At 48.9% G+C, this 20707-nt stretch overlaps 10 protein-coding genes across 10 annotated transcripts; 4 read left to right on the top strand and 6 right to left on the bottom strand.

The window, feature by feature from the left end:
• Positions 1 to 63: 63 nt before the first annotated feature.
• On the bottom strand, positions 64 to 1014 carry ONS95_007614 (uncharacterized protein; the record flags this gene model as incomplete). Its single annotated transcript, XM_058501129.1, has 3 exons — positions 64 to 152; positions 205 to 640; positions 691 to 1014. 3 exons carry the CDS (start codon positions 1012 to 1014, stop codon positions 64 to 66), a joined length of 849 nt encoding a protein of 282 aa, XP_058362446.1.
• An 842-nt stretch (positions 1015 to 1856) lies between these two features.
• Positions 1857 to 3196, bottom strand: ONS95_007613 (uncharacterized protein; the record flags this gene model as incomplete). The annotated part of the gene is made up of 3 exons (XM_058501128.1): positions 1857 to 2436; positions 2489 to 3057; positions 3107 to 3196. 3 exons carry the CDS (start codon positions 3194 to 3196, stop codon positions 1857 to 1859), a joined length of 1239 nt encoding a protein of 412 aa, XP_058362445.1.
• A 3915-nt stretch (positions 3197 to 7111) lies between these two features.
• Positions 7112 to 7842, top strand: ONS95_007612 (uncharacterized protein; the record flags this gene model as incomplete). Its single annotated transcript, XM_058501127.1, has 3 exons — positions 7112 to 7273; positions 7335 to 7567; positions 7617 to 7842. 3 exons carry the CDS (start codon positions 7112 to 7114, stop codon positions 7840 to 7842), a joined length of 621 nt encoding a protein of 206 aa, XP_058362444.1.
• A 175-nt stretch (positions 7843 to 8017) lies between these two features.
• ONS95_007611 (uncharacterized protein) lies at positions 8018 to 9772 on the bottom strand. Its single transcript, XM_058501126.1, has one exon. It carries the CDS (start codon positions 9739 to 9741, stop codon positions 8773 to 8775), a length of 969 nt encoding a protein of 322 aa, XP_058362443.1. The 5' UTR covers positions 9742 to 9772; the 3' UTR covers positions 8018 to 8772.
• A 486-nt stretch (positions 9773 to 10258) lies between these two features.
• Positions 10259 to 12811, bottom strand: SET9 (Histone-lysine N-methyltransferase set9; the record flags this gene model as incomplete). Its single annotated transcript, XM_058501125.1, has 3 exons — positions 10259 to 12025; positions 12081 to 12669; positions 12716 to 12811. The coding sequence occupies 3 exons, from the start codon at positions 12809 to 12811 to the stop codon at positions 10722 to 10724; spliced, it is 1989 nt and encodes a 662-aa protein (XP_058362442.1). The 3' UTR covers positions 10259 to 10721.
• A 642-nt stretch (positions 12812 to 13453) lies between these two features.
• Positions 13454 to 14017, top strand: ONS95_007609 (uncharacterized protein; the record flags this gene model as incomplete). The annotated part of the gene is made up of 4 exons (XM_058501124.1): positions 13454 to 13468; positions 13524 to 13608; positions 13662 to 13895; positions 13947 to 14017. 4 exons carry the CDS (start codon positions 13454 to 13456, stop codon positions 14015 to 14017), a joined length of 405 nt encoding a protein of 134 aa, XP_058362441.1.
• Positions 14018 to 14240: 223 nt separating this feature from the next.
• RPB9 (DNA-directed RNA polymerase II core subunit rpb9) lies at positions 14241 to 14924 on the bottom strand (the record flags this gene model as incomplete). The annotated part of the gene is made up of 4 exons (XM_058501123.1): positions 14241 to 14285; positions 14335 to 14424; positions 14614 to 14785; positions 14845 to 14924. The coding sequence occupies 4 exons, from the start codon at positions 14922 to 14924 to the stop codon at positions 14241 to 14243; spliced, it is 387 nt and encodes a 128-aa protein (XP_058362440.1).
• A 300-nt stretch (positions 14925 to 15224) lies between these two features.
• SSP1 (protein kinase ssp1) lies at positions 15225 to 16324 on the top strand (the record flags this gene model as incomplete). Its single annotated transcript, XM_058501122.1, has 3 exons — positions 15225 to 15311; positions 15667 to 15942; positions 16007 to 16324. The coding sequence occupies 3 exons, from the start codon at positions 15225 to 15227 to the stop codon at positions 16322 to 16324; spliced, it is 681 nt and encodes a 226-aa protein (XP_058362439.1).
• Positions 16325 to 16483: 159 nt separating this feature from the next.
• Positions 16484 to 18674, bottom strand: ONS95_007606 (uncharacterized protein; the record flags this gene model as incomplete). The annotated part of the gene is made up of 6 exons (XM_058501121.1): positions 16484 to 16674; positions 16871 to 17917; positions 18097 to 18164; positions 18218 to 18261; positions 18318 to 18548; positions 18615 to 18674. 6 exons carry the CDS (start codon positions 18672 to 18674, stop codon positions 16484 to 16486), a joined length of 1641 nt encoding a protein of 546 aa, XP_058362438.1.
• Positions 18675 to 18899: 225 nt separating this feature from the next.
• Positions 18900 to 20670, top strand: ONS95_007605 (uncharacterized protein; the record flags this gene model as incomplete). The annotated part of the gene is made up of 5 exons (XM_058501120.1): positions 18900 to 19075; positions 19123 to 19399; positions 19446 to 19657; positions 19705 to 19966; positions 20014 to 20670. The coding sequence occupies 5 exons, from the start codon at positions 18900 to 18902 to the stop codon at positions 20668 to 20670; spliced, it is 1584 nt and encodes a 527-aa protein (XP_058362437.1).
• Between the last annotated feature and the right edge of the window lie 37 nt (positions 20671 to 20707).

Below are 20707 nucleotides of genomic sequence, written 5' to 3'. Positions count from 1 at the left end.
ATATCGAAACAACTTGAATTCCTGTGATTCTTGGAGCATAGGCTCCCATTATGCTTGAATTGTTTATGCGCGAGGACGTTTGCGAGAACTCCCTGGAGTCGGGTGCATCTTCTCCTGCTTCTCGCGCTTGAGCTTCTCGTCCAGCACACGGGCTAATTGAGTAGTTAGTATGCGGCAAACAAACACCTGTACGAGGAGGCTTACTTAGAACGTCGTATCCGAACTGGGGAAATTCCAAACACATTGAGCGGAACTCGTCCTCGGCCTCGGCGCGCAAAGTGTGACTGCGAGTAGCCCAGAAGTTGGCGACTGGGGCACGGATAGTTGTGTCGTCCTTTTGCGTGTGGGCGTAGACGTATCTGGCGTATGCGATCTCGCCCTTTGCGGTAGAGTTGACACAGTGGATCTTCGAGGATGCAAGAGATTTGAGTGCTGGCAAGTTGAGCGTCTCGCCCAGAGTATAGACTCGCGCATGCTTCAAGAGCTGATCGCCTGATTCGTCGACTTCAGGCGTGCTTGGGTCTCTCTCGAGGTCGCGGGAGCCAGCAATCTTGCGCGGGAAGTAGTCGCCAGTGTAGAGGAATTCGAGGAAGCATCCAACGGCATCGAGATCTTCGTCAACGAGGTCAATTGCGCGCTCCTGTGGTAGGATCAGCTACATCGATGAGATGGCAACTGCGCAATGCTTACGGAGACATCATCGCTGAACTTGGCGCATGCGTCGGCAAACCATGGGCTCCTGACCAGGAGAGCTTGATGAGCAGTCAAGAGAGCCTGCTCATCGCCTTGTCCCACCAATAAACTGATAACCGGACTCTTCAGGTAGTCTATGTAAGTTGTTCGAGCCGCGACCTCCTCCATTGGTTCTCCCTGGAATGGCATGCCGTCGCCGTCTCCACCCTCAGCCTCGCCAGCAGCTTCGATTTCAACGACCGGTACATCTCCCCCCATCTCAACGTCTGCCGGTGTATCGGCTGGGATGAGCTCCTCGTAATTTTCGCCTCCGTCCGCCATTGTGCTGTAATGTTACAGGAGGGTGGATTGATGGACTCGAAGAGCTGTGGGAACTTCGTCAATGAAGAGCCTTGAAGCTGGCTGAAACTAAACGGTCAAGCGGCACTTGAAAACAAAGAAGTGATGATTGCAGTGGCAGAGACTGGTAAAACGAGTGAGATTGTGTTTATTTGCAGTCGGATCGATGTTGGTGGATGATTCAATGTGGCGGAGCTGTTCACGAGCTTCTTCGAGCTCGAATATTAAATGGCTGGGGCTGGTTGCGCCTGCTGGCCTGTCCGATCGACCCCTGTCAATGCAGGTACAGCACCAATAGAAACCAAGCTAAAAGAAGCTAGTGGTACAAGCAGCTTGAATTTCTCATAAAAGTCATCCTTCTCCACAGGAGCTGGTAGGTAGTAGTAAGAAATGCAAAATAGGAGCTGTCTGATTTGTCTCAGTTTTCACAAGCGACTTAAGCTACTTATGGTCAGGCATGTATAGGTGAGGTCGGCGTCCTTCGAAGACCTGTTTAGAGGGTTCTCCAGAAACTAGCGCAGGTTACTAAGGTTATCTCCTAGCAGCTCTGAGAGCAGAAACAATACTCTCTACCTAGGCATTGTCGGAGCTTCACAAAGATTGCACAAGAATATCCTACACGGCCAATGAACAATATGTATATGACTATGTCTTTCACTTGGCCAAGAGGCGCCAGTAGCCTTTCATGATATCTCAGGCTTGTCCTTCCGTCCCCATGTGTCTATAACAGTATCGAACTCCCCGTCCAAAACGCCGCCAATGCCTCAGCTATGTCATGGTATCGAATAGAAACGCCACTTTCGAACGCCCTCATATCCAAAATTTTATACCCGGGCCATCCTTCGAGCTCTATCCCCTGTAGAAGGAAGCGGTTTCTCGATTCTCAAACACCACAGAAGGAGATCCTCTAAAGGCAACATTACAAAGAACACCTTATTGCAGAGGAAAGCAATGATGACCACGAAAAATGACATACACGCATCTAGATAATAGTGGTTGGCAGTCGCAATTATCGTGATGAGAATCCAAGACGGGTATCCGATGGCGACTAGCAGGTAAAAGAGCTGCCACGGCTTCGACTTCCGAGTCTCTCCCGGCTGGAGGGACTTTCGCATGATTCCCGAGTGGTACAACATGGTACATCCGATGCAGAAAGAATACCCGAAGTGCATGGAAGGCATCGCAGCTAGCGAGTTGACGTATTTTCCGCTCATCCATACGCTCTCTGCGTTGTTGTGTCCTACGGTATCGAGGAAGCCATACTCGCGCGGTAATAATCGAGGTGGCATACACGGGTATGAGATGAAGATCAAGAATGCCAGGAGATTGGTGAGGGTCATAGTTCTTCTCACAACAGAAAAGGTGCTAAAGGATGGAGCAACATAGTAGTACCATGCGATAAAGCTTGAGATCAGGTCAGCAAAAGTCCAAGTTACGAAGTGGTTGGATCACTTGCCCTACAGTTCCTGGGATATGGATCAAGGCGTACGAGCGATTCAAGACTGTCAGGAAGGTCTGGTGTCCGTGCATGAACCACTGTTGAACATCTCTCTCGTGAACCGGCCAAAGGAAGCTCAGCCAGGAAAACTGCTCGAATTCCAGTATGGACAATCCGTGATCTTGTGCTACAATCCATATCCCCGTCTTCGAAAAGATAGCCTGCGACATGATGCTCGTACAGCGGTAGAAGGCGTATGTTATGATCCAATAGAACATCTCCATCAAAAAGGGGAACTTTTGCATAACCCTGCTGTGGAGGTGGTTCGAGAACCGAGACGTGTTCGGTGTGTATATGACAGCCCCACAACATAATCGCTTCTTTGGCGGGTTCTTCATTGTGGAGATGGAATCCTCGCTCCAGTTATCGGATGCTCCCAGCATGTTTTCTCGGGCAAGGAGGTCGTCAGAAGAATCATCGTCTAAGTCGTCGTCCAAAGGACCATATTTATTCCCCTTCCCGCCTAGCAGACGAAATCCGCGTCTTCGTGTGATTATCATGGAGCCAACCAGTATACTGGCAACCATCTGGACGCTGTGTCAGCTCATTTCTCAGAGAATTGGTGTGAAGTCCCACGATCGGTTCGGCCCATCCAGGTAATCTCCAAGCCGGGGAAGATTTCCATTCCGGCTCCTCGTAAGGTACAGAGATATTGAGGTCTGCCATTGTTGCCAAATGCCAGTGCTTCCCCTTTCTGCCAGATCTTCCTCCTAGGTGTCTCAAAACTCAGCACAATATTCGATGAGACTTCATCAATTGCCACTGTATTTAAGGTGGTAATTAAGATTCGGGTTGCCGAAGTGAACAAATGAGTGTGAGACGGTTCGCAAATATCTTCGTCAGGTTAAGAGCACGGCGGAATGAATATGGTGAGAACCGCGTCAAGAAGCTGCAAGACCACTGAATTGGAAGTTTAATAGAAAGGAGTATTGAAATGACAATCCTAGGTAGACATGGCAGGACGAAAAGAAGGACAAGAAAGGAGAAGGAAGATAAGGAGCATGCAACAGAAGGCAAGTAAGGCACCGAGCGAAAGGCAGGACGCGGTCATACTTACGTGAAGAGAGGATGCATGACGGGCCCTGGGAGCCAAGTACAGTAGTGATAACATCTTTTTCAGCCGGATCTTGGCAATGGAACGAAGATCTACAAGCCTTCATCATCCACAACTCCTGCCAAGAACGCCAAAGAAAGCGGAAATATGGGGCGGTGGGGCCATGCATCGTCTGCCGCTGTCCAGGTTGTAATTTACTTCGAGGTTGGTGGATGTGGACATGGACATGGACATGGATATGGATAGAATATGGATATCGATATGGCCCGTTGAATGCGAACATGTCTCGGTAGACTTCGAGTCCTTGCTGCCCATGGCCATGGCCATGACCATACTGTAACTGATTGTAATCCTCCGAATTAGTCTTCGGAATGCAGAGATCACAGTACAACTAGCTTTGGCCAAGATCACTAGGAGCTGCTCTAGGTTGTTGAGAACTGGAAGTGAGCAACCAGTGATCCCGGTTCAGTGGGTGGCCCTAGTACAGTAAATTTGGACCCGAGACGCACACGCATTCGCCTACGCACACGCATTCGCCTACGCACACGCGAGCAACAGCCATGCGCCGGCTTCCCGAAACTGGCAGCATGCGACGTCCATGAACACTTTCGTATCTGATTGGTTACAACTCCATGACTTGTGCGACGACGCCTCAGAAACTCAACATGCATTGATTTGCAACCTTTTACAGTACTGTACTGTACTGTACTATTTTGACTTTTCCATTCTTGTTTTATGGTAGCCGTGTTCCGCTAAGTTTGTGGCTATGGAAATTCTGGCTCTCACAAACCCTCTTCGGGCCTCGATCACAGGCATCCAGCATGGTAAACCAGCCACATGCGCAGAATTGAAGTGACTCGTTCTATCTAGCCAGAGACAATCAGTACAGCTCCGGGCAAAGATGATGGTTGTGGGTTACTGGTTATCTGTTCTTTCAAAATGAAATACACGTCCCAGGTTCTCAGATACCCTGTAAGTGGCGCCCCAGTCAAATCCCACCGCTAGCTTACGGATACATCACGGTATGGATAGTTTGCATATACTGGAGGGGAAAATTGCACCCAATAAATAATCAGCAAACCTGTTCCTGTATCTGGAACTTGCCTTTGAGTCCTCTTCTGGCATCATGGCAATCTCACGTACCTTTTGTTTCGGTCTGCCAAATACGCCGTTCACTTTATTCTCCATGGTCTAAATTCTTCAATTTTCATCCCAGCTTATCAAAATCATGTCGTGTTCCTAGCGCAAGTTAGTCCAGAGGTCCCATCAAGTGAAGTCCCATTAGCAGCTCCGAGAACGCTGTGAAGAGCGAGATACCTCCCAGTGTCCGCATTTAGATTTATGGCGAATTGGAGAATGTATCTTATCAGTCAGACTTCGTGTTCGCTGTGAACACAGAGATCCCGATTTATGGCCATCGACGGGAGTCGCATAGTATTTGTTTGGAGCAGATCTATTGACTTGCTTGATATTCGGTAAATACTTTAAGCGAGAATCCCTGGGGCTTCGGGTGGACCTATACTCTGCTATCCGTGCGTTGTCCGAGATGTTCTTCATGTGGCTTTCTCTGAAATATACCAGAGGAAAAGTTGCGACAGGATATACTGACGTATTGTCTGCAGCACCAAGGTCCTTCGGCCATGTCAAAAGCCCCAGCGCAGACCATGCCTCCGGCTGTCCGTCAACCTGGAGAATCCAAAGAAAACAGGAAAGCATTTCCGAACATATCACGGACTTTGGATTGTAACTCTGAAGGAAAATCGACCAAGCACTGCGCTGAAATCGTCGAAAGCAAAGGTGACGAAGTTATCACGCTGCTGGAGGCTGCTGGAGGCCCAAACTGGGATATCGGGTGTCAAGTCACTGATGATCATGTCATTCCAGCTACTGGACGAGATTTCGCTTGGCTACCACACATTGGACCCAAGTATCCTGATTTCCCTACAGACCATGCAGCCGTTGACCGCTTTTATCAACATGTGTCTTCCTTTCGAAGGGATTGAAGTCATTCTTTTTCAAAATTCTGAATGGTGGATTTGACGACACAGTCGAAGGAATGAACCAGATAAGGCGAGGAGGAATTGGGGCTCCAATGTTTTCGTCGCATCGCAGTATCGGTGGAGCAATTATGTGCTATCGTTTTCGATAAGGCTCTATTGCGAAGACAGAGTCATAATCTTTGAGTCAGTTGGTCATTCATTCTATTGGAATCAGGCACTAGCAATGGTCTCGAAATGAACTGCCCCCTAGCTTGAAGATGTTCCTGCGGCCGGACTTGAAAGACGTTCTGTCATTACGGAGTTTAGGGCTTCTGTGCACATGGTCGTCACTGTTACTCCCGTGACTGTGATATGAACAGGAATATTCTGTTCAAAACGGTTGTCGATCCGCAACATACCCCTCCACATTTTCTTTTGGATTGTCCGACTCTTGTCGACATTGATAGCAAGATGAATGGCACTAAATCCGTCATAAACTGGCGCTCTCCTGCTGCCAAAGGAGCAATGGTGTGACTTGTATCCTTGTAGTCCTTGGCTGCGTCGAATGGCTTGAGTGAGTACGCGTCCTGCTCTGCGCACAGCAGCCCGGACTTACTGGAGGCTCATACTGTTGGCTCCTGACAGTGGGGAAGTGCTCAATACCAGCTACGAGTAGAAGCATAGCGGCATTGGTTTGTCAGTTTCTGTCGCCTAGGTGATCAACCAGGACATGTTTGTCACACACGAGAAATATCCCATTACAGTGGCCAGATGGGCTGATCACTACCAACACTTCGACTTCTCCATTCAGTCTCGTCCAAGCGAAGTAAGTGGATAGGATACATAATAGCTGTGATCACTGGTTACATGCGGCATTTTTAGATGTTATGTCTTTTAAATACACGATCCACGATGCATTTCAGAGTAGTACTTCTGGCAAGGAGATACGATCACAACGGTCACATCCCAGAAGGTTTGGCATTTAGATTTTCATCCAGACTGATCATGTAATGAATTGATAGGTTGAATCAACCCTAATTGTGAGGTCACGGAATTTTTGACACCACTCTTGCCGGAAGTCATCGGCCGATGTGTTGACGTTCGTATAAAAGTGGATGTGGAGGCGCAGTCTCGCTAGCAAGAGAGAGATGCATTCTCGTTCCTGAAGGAGTTACCATTCCCACAATCTATCCCAGATACAATCACCTGTTTTTGACTAGAGCGTTTCACATTTAAGCTTCCTTCTCGTATACTTCCAAGCTTTGACCAATCTAATGCAAGTGAGTTTATGTGTTGTTGGTTGTTTGCCTTTAGTGAGGCCAAGACTTGATGGGCGCGCTGACGCAGCACCACGGATGGTAAATACGAGGTTGGATTCAGTGAAAACGGGAACGAACCCCGCATCTAGGAACCGACTATTGTGGATGTAAGGGACGTTTGCGTTTCTCACGCCATTTCTGTCAGAACTTATAAGATCGTGGTAGCCAGCCTTCGAATGCTCGAATACCAGAGCCAAAACTTATCACCAGAACTTCAGAACCCAACGCCATGGCAGCTACATCGTTAATGTCTGTTATTCTTGCAGTTCGCATCTGCGCTGGAATATTCGCCGGCGCTGGACTTGCTCTCTACTCTATTATTTTCGCTAGAGTGATAGATGAGCGGTTCCCTGCTACCAAAACAGGTCTGACTGCGTTGCCTGTTGCAGGTGTAAGCCACTTCCCATGTCTAGCAAGACTGACAGAGAGCATGTATTGATTTGAAGTAAAAGGCTGTTGTTTCCATTCTCTGGAATATTGCCGCCCTTGCATTCGCAGGCTTCACACGACCAATTTGGTTTGCATTCGGCGACGTCGCGGTTGCCGCCGCCCTCACTGCTCTTGGAGCCATCGGCCTCCGCCATGACACCGTTCATTATCTGAGCAATGGAATGTATCTACAGTATGACAATGGTCCATGGTTGAATCAGGAGATTGCAGGTGGAAGCTGCTTGCTAATTTCAGTGTAAGTCTCCCGAATTTGGCGTAACTAGTCGGTACTGACACTTTTCAAGCCTCCTTCAGCTCCTTTTGGTGTTGGTCATCATCTTAGAGAATAGACGCGCGAAGAAGGTGGCAAGGGCGGGACCGGCTCCACCATACACGTATGGTGAAGGGCCTTATTCTGCAGAAGTGAAGGAGCTGGAGAAGGAGAAAGATGTCGAGATTGATTGGAAAAGTGTTGTGTCAGAGGAGTCGATGAGTAGCAGTGTCAAGAAGCCCGAACCTGTCGTGGCTTGAGAAAGGGAGAATAGACAGCCGTTTTGTGAAAGTAATCGTTTAGGGTTTAGGGTGTGATTCGGATCCTTGAGATATACGGCGAGACAAGTTGTGGCAGAACTTGTGGAACAAACAGACTCCTTATATTTAGTTGTAATGATGGGACAAACTGGCTATGATAACAAATATGATCAATATGTATTGAATAAAAATGAAAATTGAATGTAACTTATACTCGGACAGTTGTGAAGGTTATTTACATCAGATGTGTTTCGTATTTGTGGTCAGAGTTGGGTGTCCAGCCCTGACACCATGAGATGGCAAGCATTCGCAGGTGATCATCCATCCACTTGTGAGCCAGACGGTCAATCGAAACAGGCAGTAGTCGTGGCGACCGATATGTTACTTTCAAACTGCAATTTTTAGGCTGCCTTTCTCAAGCTACTACGAATACTTCAGCCGATATCTGGAGATGCGTATAGGAAACCGAATCTTGTAGGGAATATGGACAACAGTATACTAGTGGAGCATGACGGCAGTCACAGTATCCTCTTACTAGATCCGTATCTTCTCCTTTATGAGTACGAGAAACCCGACCTGAGTGTTTTGAGGTGTGTCTTAGATTATTCTTTTAGATGAGGGAATATTTCATCTAGTAGAAGTTGAGCATAGAAATTTCGGGCAGAAATATGATTTTAGAAGGGTCACCACCGTCATCGAGTCCTATCGCATTCCCAATCCCTAATTTCATTCGATCGACATGAAGTTCTCGGTAGACCTACTCAGTATCTCCCCGTCTGCTTCATACACCAGTGACTGTAACTTATCATTGGTGATGGCCCTTTTCAAATGATACACCATTCGATCAAATGTGATAATCACAACTCCACGGATTTTGTAACAGTGTCGCACTCTCTGAGCCGGCCCCACAAGTCATAACTCATGAAATCATCACATGGTCTTCCCCTCTCTCCCCCTCTGCCAGTCCATCCCAAACTGATTCCAGCCCCCAATCGGCTCTTCCGACAACTTCAACTCATGTACGACAAAATCGTACGTGCCATCGCTCGGCAGCCGCCCACCACAAACATTCCCCCCCATCGCCACATTCAAGATGATATTCCAATCGCTGATTCTCCTCGTCCCAGGCGGTATATCAGCCTTCATGACCACTCCTCCATTGATATACCACACCGCTCTTCCACCCTGTCCATTGTCCGGCTGATCCCACGCGAACGCCATAACTTGCGGCTGATGCGCCATGCTCGGTATAGGCGTATCAACAACCCTATGTTTATTCCAATCCTCCCCATTGAAATGACCCCAATGCAAACAAGAATGATTCACACTATCCCCATTCCAACTCTCAAAAATATCAACTTCTCCATCCGTGGGCCAAGTGAACGGTTTCGATGGCAGCAGCCAGAAAGCCGGCCATATCCCGCCTGCACACGGGGCGCTCAGCACCGCTGTGAGACATCCTCTCTGCCGGTCTAGCTTCTGGTGGCTTACGAGTCGCGCACTGGTGTATTTGTTGTCAGGTGCGGAGGTTTGTACGATGCCTCGTAGGACGAGCTTGCCATCGGGGGTGAAGAAGGAGTTGCGTGGGTCGGAGGTGTAGTTTTGGGATTCGTTGTTGCCCCAGCCGTGATCGCCGGTTTCCTGCTCGAAGATGTGGGAGACTGGTGTTTGAGGATTAAAGACAGCTTGCCAGTAAATATTTGGAGATTGTTGTGAAGGGCCTCCTGGTCTTGATCCGTAGGGGATTGGTGGGGGTCCGTGTTGATTGGGTTGCTGGTACTGATTGGGTTGCTGGTGTTGGTTCTGGTTTTGACTTGGTGTTTGATGCTGGTCTGTAAACTCTTTAAGTTTGGCTTTGCCCTTATTTAGGAGCCCGTCGAGGCGGTGCTGGAAAGACATCTTTTGTTGTTGACGCTCAATGTTATTGTTGAGGCTTGGACAATTGGAAAAGTTACGACGCGGAAAGGCGGCTTGGAAGTTGTCACCCCGCTCGCTAAGCTTGACCCCTGCTATCCCCTTAGCTGCCACCAGCCGCACAAGCCTGAAGGCCCTGTAAGGCTCACTGTAGCGGGCCTCTAACAAGCGAGACATAGTGTTCGCTTCAGGCCTAAGGACTCACTCTGGTCACTGAAGCCCCAGCAAACTGGCGCTATACCTTTTTCGGCTTAGCGGAACGTGCCCTGTGGAGAGTGTGCGTCTGGCAGCTAAGGGGATAAACACATGCCCTTGTCTGACATGGTATGACCAACAGACGAATGCTAGGCGGGATTGTTGAAGATTATCCAAGCTCACTTAAATAATGACCTGGCACAGCGACGATTTGTTTGTCGAAGTATTGAAAGAAATAGAGAAGCACGGATTGGAAGTCCTTGAAGATTCATCAATATTATTTTGCGTATCAAGATACCCAGGATCTGCACCAGTCCGAGCTTCTCTTCAATCTGATCTTCTACTTCTATGCCAGATTCGATTGATTGATTGGTTAGATTAGCCTAGCCTCAACATACGCAATGGACCATTACTTCTTGATCCCGCCTTCATACAGAACATGGTACTTCAGTCCGACCGTGAACCAACAATTCCAAATCCAAATATCCAGTTCTTAAGAGACGAGAGCTGAACAGCGAACGGTTCAGAGCTAAGCTCTCCATCAATACCTCACGACGCGGCTTGCCATCCAAGAGAACTATAATACAACCCCTCACTTCCTTAAATTATCCGCAAATGTATTACCTATTGGTACATAAAAGGCGCTGTGATGAATACAGCGCTTGCCCATGCCAATGCCAATGATGCTCCCCCGAATGCCTCCCAAACGCCCCCTCAAGTACACATGCTCGCTCAAAATAACTTCCGAAATGTCTATGCACCAATTCTCCCTACATCGTGGCTCTAGCTCTCTTCTTCCGTGGTCTGCTCTTCCCCTTCGCTTTCTCTACAGCCTCTGGTTGCACGACTTCGCTAACGTCTCGCGAAACCACCTGACTTTCGGTCGTGCTTCGATTTCTCTTCCGGATTGCTCGCTCCTCCTGTGGCTTGATGAAGCGGTGGACAGTTCGGTGATCTAGAACTCGCTCTTCTGTGTCATTCTTGCCTTCCTTGTCAGTCTTTGGCCACATGTAGCCATAGAGCTTGCTATGACGCTCGCATCTTGGGCAGGAAGAACGTGTGAAGTACGCATTTTGTTGTACAAATGACTCCTCACAGATCTTGCACGTGATCCATGCAGAGGTTGGTTCGGCAAGAAGTCGTGATGTGAGCACATAATCGCCTCGTGTGCGGACTGGGGCCGGCTCGTCGTCATCATCTTCGTCATCTGAGGCCTGTTCTGGAGCCTTACGTTTTCTGGTATTTCCTCCTCTGGATTTCTTTGCTGCCATAGACTTCTCTATGGTTTTCAGTTCCTCTGGAGAGAAAATTTCACTGCTAATGTCCGAGAGAGTCGAGGTACTCGAGTTGTCATCCTGAAGGACTGGATGCTGCAAGCTAGTTGATTCGCCGACAAGAATTGGCTCTCCTGATTGAGCTTGTTCCAAGGGTGGCTGATTTCTGGCTTTAGTCTTCCGTAGTTTTGAAACCGTTGGGCTGATGACTCTGGGTTGCGGATGTTCGACAATAATAGTGTCCTCGTCCACAGATGTAGCATCAGTACCTGTTTGGTTGTCAGTTCCAGAGGGGGATGCGCTGCAGCGTCTGGATCTGGTTGAGCTGGGTGGCGAGGGATTTGTGCTTGCACAAGTCGAAATGCTGAGATTGGATGGCTCAGACTTTTTCGGGAGCTTGTACCTAGATTTCTTGGACTTTTTGGACGGCGAGGGCGTCGAATCTTCCAAACGCTTCCGCTTCAGGGGAGAAACGTTCGGTTCGACAGAAGGTGATTTTCCTTGGGGCGAGTCGAGATTCTTGAATCGTGATAACGACCTAGGAGTTGCCTTCGACACAAAAGGACGAATGTTGATTTCAGGTGTCATGGATTCATCTCTTGATGAGGCGGTCGAATCTCGTCTTCTGCGTCGACGCAAAGAGTAAGAACCACGCCCGCTTCCAGTTTCCTCTTCGATAGACGGTTGAGGGACAAGTGTTTTCTGCTCATCAGCTTCACCCCGAGCCCAGCCATTCAGACCATTGTTTTCGCAAGTCTGACAAAGGCATTCGCAGTTATCTTCTCCGAAGTAGTTCTCGCCTATTACCAAAGTTAGGAATGAGCATCCAAAATGCCTCCCAATCGCGTAACATACCATATGACACAGTAATCTCGTCCCCAACCTCAATATCGGTAACAGCAATGATATCCATTCCGACAGCTCCAGAGGTCATTAGCCGAGCGTTCGCTCCACAATCATGATTGGCAAATCGAGCTGGTCCTAGAAACAGAGATGCCGTCTTGTTCCGACTGGAAACGACAATGCTAAAGTCACGTCGACTTGACTTAATCAACTCCTCCTCTTCCTCAGTCATGATAACTTGAATACCACAGAGATATTTGACCACTTCCCCTTTCTTGATATACCTCCGCGCAGTGACCGCGGCCTCATGAGTGTTAATGGTGTACCGATTCGTGCTCGAAACCTCGAAAGGACAATCCGGGAGATAGATGTTGACATACTTCCGCAAGTGGCGCCGAAAGTCGTCCTTTTCTTTTTCCGTCTTCAGATTTTGCGAGAACTTCTTGAGCGCGGGGAGTTCCAGGATTTCCGCTTCTGCCTTTGCCGCATCCTTCTCTACAATCACTCGCTTCTGGAGAATTGCAGTGACTGCTTCTTCTGTGATCCCGCGAGAGGAGTGGTAGGCGTTCTTATTTTTGCGGATAGTGGTCCAGAAGTATACCTGTACTAATGAGTAACATGAAGTCAACTTTGGAAAGAGGACTTACATGGTCCACGAGAGCATCTGTCAAGATATCGTCGTAGGCAGCCAATTGTCCAAGCGTAAGACGCTGTTTCTTGGGCGAGACGGGTTGAGAAGGCATCGCGACACTAAATATCTGGTATTCTGGTTCATGCGACACGTCGAAAGGTGGTGGTGATGTTGTTTCGCTGGAGTAGCCGTGGTGAAGAGTAGACGAGCCGCGGTATTAAAGACAAGTGAATGAGTAACTTTTGGACAAGGGAAAATGAATTCGCGGAAGAGGCTGGCGAGGAGTTCCAGTATCACCAAGACGGCGCCTTTAAAATCGTAGAAAGGTATCCTCGTGCTGCTTGTTGGATCCCCTTCTCAGCTCAGCAGTCAATCGTAGCCAGGGGTCGTCGATCTGCGCGCTGCATGGAGCAACGGAAATGAAAATGAGGAGTATAGGTTAAGAAATCAATAAGTAACAGAAAATTCGGGCTGTGCAAAGGGCCAGATCCAATTAAGGTCTGACAATACGACTGACAATTACAGTAATAAGTCTAGTTCATAGACAATAGGAGAAAGCGATGTTGACATGCGCCATTGATTTATTGAAACGGCGGCCTGACTCGCCAGGCATACGAGGCTAAGATGGGATGGAATGGATCACGACTGGACCTGGAAATTTATCGGCAGGGGTAAGCAAAGAGACATGATTCTGAACCCTACAGCTTCACAATACCATTTTGCCAATACCCTGCAGCGGTGATATGATCTCGCGATGATTCAATTAAAGGTACGTGTCTGCACTCTCTGGACACCAGGCTCCTGCGCTAATGAATACTACCTAGACAATGATGAATTGCATCGACAACTCGGGGGCTGCTGTGGTCGAATGTGTAAAGGTCATGCGAATGAAACGACACGCAAAGATTGGTATGCCACCAAGTCCTCTATCTAAGCGGAAACACAGCTCAAGGAATTACTAGGCGATCGTGTTATTGTGGTCGTACAGAAGCAACGAAACTTCTCGGAGTCTGGACCTGGAGCAAGTGTCTCAACATCGGCAGCGAACAAGGTCCGGAGAGGAGATATCAGGCATGCGGTTGTGGTCAGGACGGCGAAGAAGCTCCAGCGGCCTGATGGCAGTGTGGTGAAGTTCGACGACAACGCGTGCGTGTTGATCAACAAAGCGGGGGAGCCCATAGGTACCAGATTGAATGGTGAGTAGTTGTCCTGGCCTGGTTTCACTGGAGCGGACTAATGCAAAATAGGTGTCGTAGGTGTGGAATTGAGGAAAATGAAGTGGTCAAAGATCTTGTCGTTGGCACCAATGCATTTGTAGGAACACATAAAGGATAGGATAGGATAGAGGTCACGGAAACATGTAGCATATGGAAGGAGAACGGCGTTCAGACTTCTGTCTTTATTGAAAATGTATCAACATTCCCCCATTGCTATCTACTCCCCGGATATTATAGCCAATTCCATAACCATTTTGTCTAAGTACGCCAAGCCCCAAACTCCGAAATCCATATTAAGAAAGCCAAACGATTCGAGTCGGGGTATCATGAGAAGATGTGACCGCAACCACAGCACACATAAAAGAGTTTCTATGGAGATTTTAGCTCTGGGCGATTGCTCGTGGACTATGACACATACCATTCCAGTTTCTGCTGATCTCTGCTGAGATTGGAAGAAGACTGCGTCCTCCGTCTTGCACTTTGGGCAAGCCTTATTGGACCGAGGAAGCTAAAAAGTGAAAAACCACATTAGCAGAAGTTGCTGAGTTTTCCGACTGTCACAGAAAGTTCAGTCTTTCACTGCCGACCGCAGGAGTCTCCTCGACTTCTAGCGCTCTTCATCTACTGGCGCATCTTCACTCTTTCTTCCTTCACAGATGACCACAGAGCCATATAACAAACAGAGAGGTAAACCCACAGTCGGATCCGATCCAACGTCTTGAGTCACACCAGCAGTTTCACCGACTGCGTTGTTGAGGATGTTTCTGAACACGCAGGACGAGGTCGCTTCTTCGGAGTATTGACAGGTTCGACAGGCAAATTGCAGGCGGTGGGTATCTGGGTCTTCCTTGGGGTACAGCATGTTGGAACTGGGGGCACCGCGTTAGCACGTTGCCAGAGAAGTCTGGCGGGGAAAAGTATTATTTACCATTCGCTGCAGAATCGAAAAGTGATTTGCTCCATGTTCTTCTTGGGCTCATCGCCGGCGCTGGATGCTGGAGAAGCCATGGGGGCAGGTGTGTTTCTTTGAGGGCCGAACTAGGTCGAGTCGCGGGGTTGGTGACAAGGGATTGTGTTGCTAATGCGATAGAATGTGGGCGTTGGGGACGTGTTTTGTAGTGTCGCGTTGCTTCGATGGCTGTCTGTACGTGCAAATGTAAAAAAGATGTCGAGGGCAATGTCCAGGGCCGTCTTCAGAATTATTCAGGCTCTCGGCGTGTCGGCGTGCAGTGCAGTGCAGGTGGGTGGCGAGGGTGGGTTGTTCTGGATCGAAGACGAGGCGGCGAATGAACTGGCGTTCGCGGAAGGATGCCCTCAGCCGCTGCACCAGCACCACCCACTACGCAGTACAAAGAAGGCGCGGCGCTAAACGCCTACGGTACAAGTAGCTCTGAGGTACGACCGTACGAGTACAGTCAACCCCTACCCCTCCTCTCCAGGGCGACCGCGTGACTGGAACTGGCCTGCATCCATGAGCAGCAAGCAGGTGTACATGCAGCGCCGTGAACTCCTTTCTACCCCAACTCAACCCAACCCAACAAAGTCACTGCAAAACAAAGGACTCTTGTACCACGTACAACCTCTCTCTGCTCTAGTTCCCTCGCGGTCTGAATCGCACTCTACACAACGCTGCACACGTTTCACAATATGGGAAGTGATATTTTTATACTTCCCAGCCCATTTTTTGTTTACTTCGACATGTCTCAGCCTTGTTCCCACCATCTCTGAAGCTTGCTAACAGCTCCACCAGGCCGACGCAGGACTACCCGCAGGCTGGGAAGTCCGTCACTCGAATTCCAAGAACCTTCCATACTATTTCAACGAGTCACAGAAACAGTCACGATGGGAGCCACCGCCAGGAACCGATACCGAGAAGCTCAAGTCCTATATGGCTGAGCACCACAGCGCCCCCCAGATCACATCCGATCCCGCACTCAACGGCCATGGCGGGAGCAGTGGAAAGATCAGGGCGAGCCATTTGTTGGTGAAGCACAAAGATAGTAGACGACCAAGCAGCTGGCGTGAGGTACGTTACAATACCGGACGGCTTTGGAGCAATTGTGTAAGGCTGCCTTACTGACAGCTTTCAGGCCGAGATTAAACGCACCAAAGAAGAAGCTATGAGCATCATTCTTGGACACGAGTCTCGCATTCGCAGCGGTCAATCGTCGTTAGGGCAACTCGCTGTTAGTGAGTCGGACTGCAGCAGTGCAAGAAAGATGGGAGATCTAGGTTTCTTCGGCCGCGGCGATATGCAGAAGGAATTCGAGGAGGCTGCTTTCCAGCTCAAACCTGGAGAGATGAGCCATGTCGTCGAGACTGCTTCGGGGTTGCACTTGATTGAGAGGCAAGTTCCAATTAATTTTCACATAAATGCCCAATGCTTACATCTGTTTAGGTTGGAGTGATGGCTCGATGTGTGAGTATTGGATCCAACACGTTAATGAAACCACGCTCGGCTGGCTTTTATTTATGGTACTGGGGTCAAAACTGGCTGGCGGTTCACCTCGAAACTGTATCGTGCCTAAAAGTGCTTGACTACAAAATTTTTATGTATGGTCGCAGAATCATAAACCGACCAAGGAGTCAACGGCCTTTACGATTGCTGGAACTGAAGTCAAAGCCAAAGTGATAATTCCGAATAAGCTCATGCTTAAACTTGATAAAGCCGCAGCTCTTGGATCGCTTTGAAGCAAGACTGCTGTAGCAATCGCAGACGAACTACCTCCCAGAGTTACCCCTCTTGTTACGTAGTCATCTGCGCAGATGTCAGCTCGTTCCGGATGGCTTGCAGACCAAATGACTAGGGTTGACTATCTCCCCACACCCCCCATTTCCCGAACTTCACTCTTCTAAGCTTGATATCGACACAGGCCGAGGTCATCTGAACGACTTGATCACCAGATAACAAGAAACTCATCCTCAATAACCGGAATAAAAACCAATTCACTGACCTTCAGGTATCTGCATCCAATCAAGCATCTGTGTTCCAACCAGGGCCCCCAGTATCCCACTCATAATCGCTAAAGCCGCGATTGTATTGACATCACCCTTCAAATTCTCCACCGCCGGCGTCGCCAGCGCCAGTGTCAAACTCCTTGCGGCAAAAGCAAGACTCCTCTCAGCCGAAATCCCAATAGCGTAACATACAGCCGGATAGCCAAAAAGAGATCCGATCGATACCGACACGTTTGGTATGACGATGGCGAAGAAATGCCGCTTGAGCTCTTGCCGGTACGCAAACATGGGTAGAGCGAGAGCGACGATACCGGCATCGAGGATGCTGACTAGGACGTCTCCTGCTCCTGGTGCTCTGAGGTTCCTCTTCCCGTGCCAGAGGTCGAGATAGCGAGTACCTGTTCTGAAGGAGTGCAAGGAGGTAGGGAGGTTGTCGCCTTTGATCACGCCCAAGATGTAAACCCCAAGTACAGTGATGGTTGCTGAGACTAGGACAGGATGGAAGACTCGTTTCCAATTTGGAGGGAGAGCGAGGGCGGTGAAGTAAGCAATCGTTGTGAGTGTGAGTTGTGCTGGCATTGCGTAGCCTGTTCCGTAGTAGATGGGAAGTCCGACGAAGAGAAAGAGAATGAGGTAGGTAAGTCTATCGATGTTGGAGTTGATGAACGCTGCCCAGCGCTGTGGACGTGTGAGAGGAGACGGTGTCTGCAACATAGGATTCGGGCGAGTACTCGCTGGGGGTGTGTTATTTTCTTCTGGCGGCCCACCAGTCCCTCGGATTAGAGAAGGATCTTGGGCTCGCTGCGGTGCTATCAAATCATTGGTAGATTCGTCCATAGAACGCGGCGTACTGGTTCCATTCATGAGTATGGTGACTTGGGAGTTATTTCTTACTGGTGTGATATCTGTGAGGGGAATCTCGTCGGTCTCGTCGCCCATTTCTTCGGCTCGTGCTGTTATTGCTCGCTTAGATGAACCGAGAAGGAGTTGGAGAAATCGAACGAAGTAGGCTGTTGCTGCCATGACGACGACGAAACCGATGACTGAGAGACGTTAACATGATTCGGGGTGCAGAAACTTCGTCGAGTCTTGCATAGGGACCAGCGTTGCAATAAAGCAGAATTTGGTTGACTGTCAAGCAGCCACATTTAGTACTTGACTGGTCGAGGTGCATCGAGGTTTGGAGAGACCAATAGCAATGACGATAAGAACGAATTCTTACGGAATACTGCAATGATCTTTGCAACCTCTATTCCCCCGATTGGAGGGCTCAGCGGAAGCAGGATGAAACTAGTAGCCAAATATTAGAAAACCTTTGCTTATGACAGACAGGTGCAGCTTACGAAGGTGTGAAAAATATGTTGAGATATCGGAGCGCAAATCCAGCCTTGATAAAAAAAAAATTAGATTCGACCTCAGGCATTCGCTGAACGATCGCCATACCGGAATATCAATCACTTTGACGATAGCTCTTGTCTTGCGATCTCCAATAGCAAAATCGCTTAAAATCAGACCAAGCAACAGCAAGATCAAGCAAGCAACAGATGCTGGGAACGACACTGAGCTCATCCCAATCAAAGAATCAATGCCAAAACATGCAAGAAGAATGCTTATAATTCCTATGGGCACATGAAGCCACGCTGTAAGGTTTCGACTCCACGTTCTGAGAGCAACCTGGAAATGTCAGCATTGCCCCGCGGTTGTCATCAACGTTATTGACATTACCATAGACTTACTCACCAGTCTTAAGGCTTCTATACCATCAGAGGTAAGAGTACTGTGACCCTGGTCATTGACCATCTTATGAAGACCACAAATAGGAACTACACGTCTAGAGAAGCTTGTGGCATCCTTTGCAGAGTTGTAGAGTGGGTTCCATAGCACGGCCTGGGTCAGAGAAAGCGACCGAGGCGGGGAAGGCTGCAACTCTGAGTTCCACTTCGCGTCAAAGGCTCATGTTTCGCGACAACGTTGAGCCGGTACAATACAAGACAAGGTACAATTTCAGCCTTCTACGCTACAACCATGGCAGAAGATTCTTTGCAGGTGCTCGTCAAAGCTTTGCATGATCATGATCTGCCGTGCGATCGAGAAGCAATCATATCTGCGTTTGCGGATCCAGAGAGCAAGCCCGCCATTCAAGCTTGGGTAGACGAGTACTTGTCTCCGGAGACTTTACTCACGAAAGATGAAGCTAACCTGTAAGGAACACTCTGGTATGAATGAATCTTCTACTAACGCATCATAGATATGCGGTACTGACCAAGTCAGGGGAGGCGGACACCCTCGCAGCCCACGACCTTTCTCTTGTTCAGGAATTCAGTGACCAAGAGATCCAGAGCGCCATTGAACAACTCAAACGATCGACGGCAGCTATTGAGAAGCAAAGCGAGGCACTACGGCTCCAACAGAATGCTATGAATTCATTGGTGAGGAGCGAGAAGCGTACCAGCCAGGCCAGGTCGCATACTGAGAGGGATCAGTTGAGGAAGTGGGATGTAGAGAAAGGCCATATTACTGCCACGGTAGGAGGAAATAGGCTGATCAAAGTGCTATTCTGACATTTCGCAGATCGAAGAGTTGTCCCAGAGCTTGACGTACCAAACCACGGATCTCGAGCAACAATGTAAAGCGTCAGAGGCTGGAATTAAGCAAACCGTGGATAGCATCCTCAAATCCGACGACAAGCTGCTGCTGAGTCTACAGAAATTGTCAAGCGACTTGGAACATGGACGCTCAGACGACGAGGAAACAATTGCGAGGATACGAGAGCTGTGTGCGAGGTAGGCCAGTCTCTGATATTCTGGAATAATTTGGCTTATAACAACAGATTGATCAAACATAGGGTTGAGGGAATACGAACTAGACTTGATCGTGTGTATCTGGAAGGTCTGGCCGGATCCAAAGCTTCCAACGACCATGCCGAGGAGGAAGAGGCCAATGATCTCCAAGAAGAACTCGAGTCTTTGTATACTGAAATCTTGCCCGTTGCGCAGATGTCTGCAGAACAGCAGTTTCTCGAGCCAGCTCTCAGGGCGATCGCAGCCAGCGACGGGCAAGGCCAAGAGCGAACTGTACAGGCCGTCAAATATGTAGGTCATCTTACTCCTTCTTGCCTCAAATCTTCTGATTCAGCTAGATTCATGACTGTATGATCTTCCTTGTCAACAGAATTGAAACGTTCCTTGAACGTGCCGAAGAGAGCCAATGCCACAAAATGGCATTAAAAGCTGTAATAATCTCTGCCAATAAAGAGCTACCACACAGGGAATCGGCCCCCGCGATCAAGCCCAGCTCCCCTACCAGACCAAATACCCAAAGGCGCCGGAAGTCATCTGCTTCCCAGTCTACCCTACGCGTCCGAAATACTCGAAGATCTTCCGGCCACTTCGACGAGGATATAGAGCCCGAGCAGCAGCTTGCTCGGAACCTAGGAGTTGCACTTCCTCCCGAGGGCGTTTCTAACCATGAGCGTGCAAATCTCTTGGAACGGATGCTGGCAGAACGACTTATCAGACTGGAAGGCCATGCAGCCAGTTTACAGTCCACGACCGAGTCCTCGACTTCCTCACACCTGCTTGATGCTCGTATGACTTTGGGGCTCCTTCACGATTCTCTATTGTCAAAATCATTATATCACAAAGTCCAGCTTCTTGACCCGAACCTGGAGGCTGCTGTTACGAATTTTGAGCAAGAAGTCCAGCATCTGGAAGATGATCTCGAGGCGGTAGATTTACATAGCCTGCAAGCTAGAAATGTTCATCGAGAGCAGTTTATTGAGAGATGGTCCAGGTAGTGATGGAACATACGTCATGGGATACTAGAATACCACA

This window comes from Cadophora gregata (genome assembly GCF_030347475.1).
Source record: "Cadophora gregata isolate MNR1 chromosome Unknown scaffold_2, whole genome shotgun sequence".
NCBI lineage: Eukaryota > Fungi > Ascomycota > Leotiomycetes > Helotiales > Ploettnerulaceae > Cadophora > Cadophora gregata.
Note: the sequence above shows the minus strand (reverse complement) of the source record. Positions and strands in the feature narration are given on the sequence as shown.